The sequence below is a fragment of the Thunnus albacares genome, chromosome 15 (genome assembly GCF_914725855.1).
Source record: "Thunnus albacares chromosome 15, fThuAlb1.1, whole genome shotgun sequence".
In the NCBI taxonomy this organism is placed as follows: Eukaryota; Metazoa; Chordata; class Actinopteri; order Scombriformes; family Scombridae; genus Thunnus; species Thunnus albacares.
In genome coordinates this window covers 8,776,816-8,782,815 of record NC_058120.1, presented here as the reverse complement: position 1 = coordinate 8,782,815, position 6,000 = coordinate 8,776,816, and the positions used below count along the sequence as shown (strand labels likewise).

General features: G+C 37.2%; 1 protein-coding gene across 1 annotated transcript in view; it reads right to left on the bottom strand.

Moving 5' to 3' along the window:
* Positions 1-1,086: 1,086 nt before the first annotated feature.
* Positions 1,087-6,000, bottom strand: part of sntg2 (syntrophin, gamma 2) — an 84,635-nt gene continuing 79,721 nt past the window's right edge. The window contains exons 15-17 of the mRNA XM_044375489.1: positions 3,152-3,244; positions 2,479-2,589; positions 1,087-2,241 (exon numbers count right to left, since the gene is read on the bottom strand). Coding sequence (XP_044231424.1) covers positions 2,113-2,241; positions 2,479-2,589; positions 3,152-3,244 — 333 coding nt within the window. The 3' untranslated portion in view covers positions 1,087-2,112. The remainder of the gene's footprint in view (positions 2,242-2,478; positions 2,590-3,151; positions 3,245-6,000) is intronic.

The following is a 6,000-nucleotide window of genomic DNA, read 5'->3' as shown; positions in this document are numbered from 1 at the left end:
CTTACCCTATTCGTCCCAGCTGGGACATGAGGCCAAATTATATGCCACCACTGAACACTGTCTTGTGCTTAGGCCTGTGCTTCGTCCCATGAGAGACCCATCTCTTCCAGATCGGTCATCACTGTCCTTCGCCAGGTGGTTTTGGTCTGCCTCTTTTTCTCCTCCCAGTCGGGGTCCATCTCAAGACAACTATAGGTATCCTTTCACTGGGCATCCTCAGGACATGACCAAGCCATAGTAACCTGCGTTTCTTTATTTCAAGGACATATTCATGCTGCCTATCTTCCTATACAGTTCTACATTTGAGATCTTGTTAGGCCAGTAGATATTGCAGATTTCATGTAAGAAGCTATTGTGGAAAATGTCGACCTTTCTCATGTCATTTTTCGTTACTCTCTAGCACTCAGAGCCATATTGAAGGATGGCCTTAACAGTGCTGTTGTAAAGCCTGATCTTAGTTTTGAGGCTGTATTGCTTGGATTTCCAGATGTTAAAAAGTCAACTAAAAACATGTCTGGCTTTGTTAAGACGGGTCTTAATATCTTATTGGGTGCTGTTTTCACTGCTTATGAGACTTCCGTGGTATGTGAAATCAAATGCTTCTCCATCAGTGGTGGTTGGAGGTACTGTTGGGGCTGATGCACATCACCTGGGTCTTTTGATGTTGATGTGCAGATCAACTTACTAGCTAGAATAGACTCACATAACATTTTATCATCAAGCAGTTAGGATTTAGTTACCATATGAAATAAATGTTAAGCAGCCTACAAAATGTGATGATAAAATCATCTGAATGAAAGAATCACTTTTTTGAATGAATGTTGTGCTACAACCAGGCTCATTTTATATCAAATGACAATTAATGACAGGCTCATCCACTAAAATCAGCCAATCTCTGTTGAACATTGTTTTTTGGGAAAGGAATTAAACTTACATTTTGTGTTCAGCTGCCTAACAGGATTCTGACATTGAGCTAAACAAGACATTAGCAGTTTAGCAGCTGGGCTAGCAGATGTTAGTTACATCCACTGACTGCACCCACCCCTCTTTATTCAAAGTAGACATATAAACTCAAAGGGAGCTGTCTCATGATAACCAGTTGTGCTTATGAACAATTTATTGATCACATTAAAATCATTACAACTGAAGACATACAATATTTCTCAATGTAATAGATTGGGATGTGATAAAAATGGGTCTTTGACAATACTTGGAAGCTGAAATGTCACATTTCAGTGAAATGTCCTCATTAGAGATTCGAAACTCTGGCATTTTGTCTTTATTAGATACAAACGACAGACACAACACCACACACAACTTACAATTTAATCCAAGCTAATAAAGCAGTCCTGCAGTCAATACTTCTTTGTGAAGCTTCTTATGATTAATTCTAGTTGAGAACATGTCAGAGAGGTGTCGACCCAATTCAGTGGTTATTTGGAGGCTTATTAGACTGTATTACATTGTAAGGTGTTTATTTCTTCTCCCTGTTTATAGACATGACAAAAGAAAACTGAGTAAAACAGAGAAAATGGGACTCCTCAACTGTGAATTTAAAGGAAAGAGAATCCCTGCCAAAGGTGTGGAAAATTTGAATTCTCCCCATGACAGAAAGCCAGCATCAGATTCATTTTGTCATTTAAAATGTACTTACTAGATGTAGATACAGCATCAAAATTCTTCACTTTTTTTCTAAAAACAGTGGCAGTTGCTATATTTGGTGATTCGCGTCGTGTTGTCAGTTGTATGGCAGTTACACACAATGTGGCAGCACAGGTGGTGCCTTTCAAAGTGACAGAGTAGACAAGACACCTCTTATCAGAATCCATGTCCATAATGAAATGAGGGAAAAAATATTAAAGAAATGTTAGAACTTTAAATCCGTTCAGATTTTGTTTGCAAACCTAAAACATTTTCTACTTGTCAAAAATTAAATAACATTTTCCTTCAAATGTTTATTCATACATTTTTCTACTTCTACAGTCTTTAACAAATATTTCTTTTTCAGTAGTTCATACAAAAATAGCAAGAACAAGATATACATATCAATTGGCTTTGTGCATAAAATACTGCTGATTTTGCCTCAGGTGCACATGACGAAGACGTGTCTTCTTAACTGTTCATGTAATTTCCAGGGAAGCTTTGACTGCACATAAAGAGAGGGTCCATGGAGGCCACTTTGGCAGCGATAAAAGAATGTATACAGTGGAGGACAGCTGTTAGATTAGCAAACTCTAGCTCCTGGAAAATACAAGAGAAGGACAGAGACACATCAATAAATTCCTTAATTTCTAAACGTTCTTGGAAAACGAAAATTTAGTTGGCTTCACTAAACATTTTATTCACTAGATGTTCAATAAATTTGCCTGTTAGCCGTTATATTTACTCACTAACACCAATGGGTGTTGCAAGCTGCAAAATAACCCTACTAAAATTCATTGTGTCAATGTATATCTTTAATTTTGAAGAAATTATTACCTTCATTTCTATTTGTTTGCTTTCAGCATTCTTGAAAAGGAGTTTTACCCTGGTTTTCCCATCATCAGAGGAGCCTTTAAGTTGAGAGAACTTATATCGCCACAGTACCGTCTACAAGGGAAGCAAAGGATTATAAAACACAGCACAGGGATTTCAATAATGAGCACATTTAAATACCGTGTCTTACTACAGAGAGACTTGCATGATCAAGAACTGACAATTTAATGTGCAATAGTACTTTGAGGAAATGTATAATTTATAATAAAAGAACATTACTACTTTGGAAATGAGTCCTGTACCATTCTTGTAGTGATTCAATGAACATAAAATGTAGCCATGGTAGAGCTGACTCAACTTACTTGCATGGCTGCCAAAATAATCTCAAAATGTACTTTTAATAACATTAGAATACCATCCTTGATAATACAGTAATTCACCAATTATTCTGGAAAGTGCATTGTGCAAAATTAGGAACATTTGGGAGGCTATCATTATATTTTTTTGTGAAATGTGGCAATTTCAAATATATTGAATATACATTGAAAACAAGTGAATACATCATCACCAGGACAACATTTTAGCGTGTCAATACAGGATGTCAAACTGCAGTCTCAGGGGTTATCAGGGTAAGAACAGCACAGAACCAACATGTCAGCAACAACTAACACTTTACCTTTGAAGTGCCTTCTGAGCAAGTGAAGCCCGATCCAAAATCTATGGTGAAGCACAGTACATTCCCCTGGCTGCTGCACATGTAGCTTTTAGACTGATGAGAGAGAATTTATATCCATTAACATTTTGATTAAAAAAAAGTATTTAATGACATACTGTGTAAATAGCACTGTGGCACATTTCTCTGTGTGAATAGCAGAAGCAAACATCACATTATATATTGTCAAGTATGGCTGTGCTGTATATAAATAAATGATGGCTCATATTTTTTCATTTGTGGCAGTAAATGCAATCCACTATTACCAGCAGATTTTATTTATAACTCATTTAGTGTTCATCAAGCATTTCATTGTTAGCCCTCATTTACTGTCCTCTTTAAGATCACAGTGAACAGGCTTTTCTCCCTACAGTCATTTTGACTTGTCATGGCAAGAAAAGCGCAGGTGTAACTAACATCATTAACAATGGCTCTGTTCAATTTAGGTGTGTCAGTAAGCAACAATGTACAACAGTAGGAACTGGGAACTGGCACACCGCAATGGAACGCAATCTTTATTAAAGGGGAACTCTGCCGTTTTTACACAAAGGGTTTACAGGTCTTGGGGAGTATAGATACATATGTGAAAAAAGTAGTATAAAGCCTTTTGTGTACACAACAAAGATGCCAGCAACTGTAGCCTCAAAATAATTAGAAGATATGTTGACTAAGACTAGAATAAAAAAAATTTCAAATGACTAAAATTTGACAAGCAATTTTGTCAAAGACTGAAACTAAATCGAAATCAGATGCACTGCAAGATCTCACTCCCACAAACAGTGAGTGTATCATGGTTTTGCCCCATTTATATAGCAGTCACAAATCAAGAGCACACAAGTCAAATTCTTGTGTCAGAGTGGAATTCTGTTTTCCCGAAGAAAATGAGAAACTGAAATAGTGAAAATGCAAACTGTTTAACAATAACATATCCAATAATGTGACAAATACACCTGGCCATTGGTACCCATTAAGCTACAAATTCAAGGCAGTTAACTGATATCAAGTTATAGGGTTTCTGGATATATGTTAACAGCTGCCTCTTACTGGTGTATTTAGAGCCCAACATGAAGACTTTCAAAGTTTCATTTTAATTAGTTTTACTAGCAAATGCAGACATAGAGCTTGTTGATTAGTCATATGTTTAACTATTTGGCTACTTTACATGTCATTTTTATTATCGGGATATCAAAAAGGAGAAACAATGTGAGAACCATTTTGTAAAGAGCAGCCAGTGTAATCAAAATGACATCCATTGTCTCATCACTCCCAGTGTTAGAGCAACTTGTTCTATTATGAAACAATATTGTGTCATTTGAATCCTCATATGCAGTTTTGTGAGCTCATAAAATTATTTTTATATACTCACAATATTACTTTGCTCATATGCATGTGGCGGTTTCTTGTTTAAGTACCCGTATGACATGTTAAGTTTGGAAGATCTAATAACAGCAAATCAGATTTTTTTTTGTCTTGCATGAAATTCTGTCAAAAGCAGCATCCTGTATAGCTTTCTGATAATGTCAAGACACATGACAGAGGAAATCCATTTTGGAAGCCATAAATCTTTAACATTCATTTTGCTGCTGCAACAGAAACAAGCATGTGTCTCACAATACTTTTCACAGGTCTTTTGAAAGCACTGATGTGTAAAGCTTTCCAGTCTCTGTGGAGCAATATCTTTCTGAAGCCTTTTCTTGCCACATGACTTAATTTTTGTGTTGTCGTCGTCCACTCAGCTGGAATACCAAGAAGTGCAACCGTTCAGATTTTATTTGTGTTATATTTTTTCTCTCACTTGAGAACACAGCAGGGACATACTGATTTTAATTATAGAGTGCAGTGTGCAGTGAAAGTGGCATGGGACTGCACAGTCCTTTTTACTGAAAGTGTTTTCTGCTCTCAGACCTCAACCCCCTCTGCCTTTAGTGGTGTCGTGAATTCAGCTGTGACGGGGATAAGAAACAGTGGAAGGCCAGCCTTTAAGTTCTTGCTGTCACCCCATGTAAGACTGTGTTGTGACAGGGTGAGCAGTGACTACACTTCACTAATTGGAAGGGATTTTTTTCTGTGGGAATTAGCAACATGGAATGCAACATGAAATATTTTTTTAAGAAAATCTCCTTAGCTAAGTCTGACAGAAGTAAGGGCATGAGGGGAATGTAATAAAACAGAGGACAGGTGTAAGAGAAGCACTTGCAAGTGTGTGCATGTGTGTGTTGTAAGGAATCTGGGATTCTAGACCTACAGTCATATCCTTTGAAATCAGCAACAGAGACAGCAAAGTTAAGCTGCTATGTACAAGCTGCACCAAATTTTAAGAGTAACTTAACAAGCTGAAAGGCATCGTTTCACTGACCTCTTCTGGTTAACAACTTCCAATCCCTTGCATCTCTGATCACATCCTGCATCACTATTAGGTGTGATTCTGTATGATCAGAGGTAATCTCTGCAGCATCTGTAAACACACTCAACAGTGATGTCAGAGTGTACTGCAGCAAGGTAAGAACTAAAACAATTGGAGGTCAGCCAAAGACTTTCAGTTGGTGTTAAGTTTCTCTTTAAAAGGTGAGGCAGCCTGATTTCAGCCATGCATAATTGTGACATTGTGTCAAGATAAAAGAGGTTGGGTTGGTGTGAACTCTTTCTCATCCTGCCTGATGCTGTTGATCAAATGCTTGCCTTGCGAATGTGGCCACTCAAAATGTCACGATTAAAATGCGGTATTAAAACTCATGAGTTGTCTGGACCAAATTTTGTTCTGTTTTTTTTCTGACCTGTTGATACAAAGAAATGTAAAATGTCTATTTCTGTAT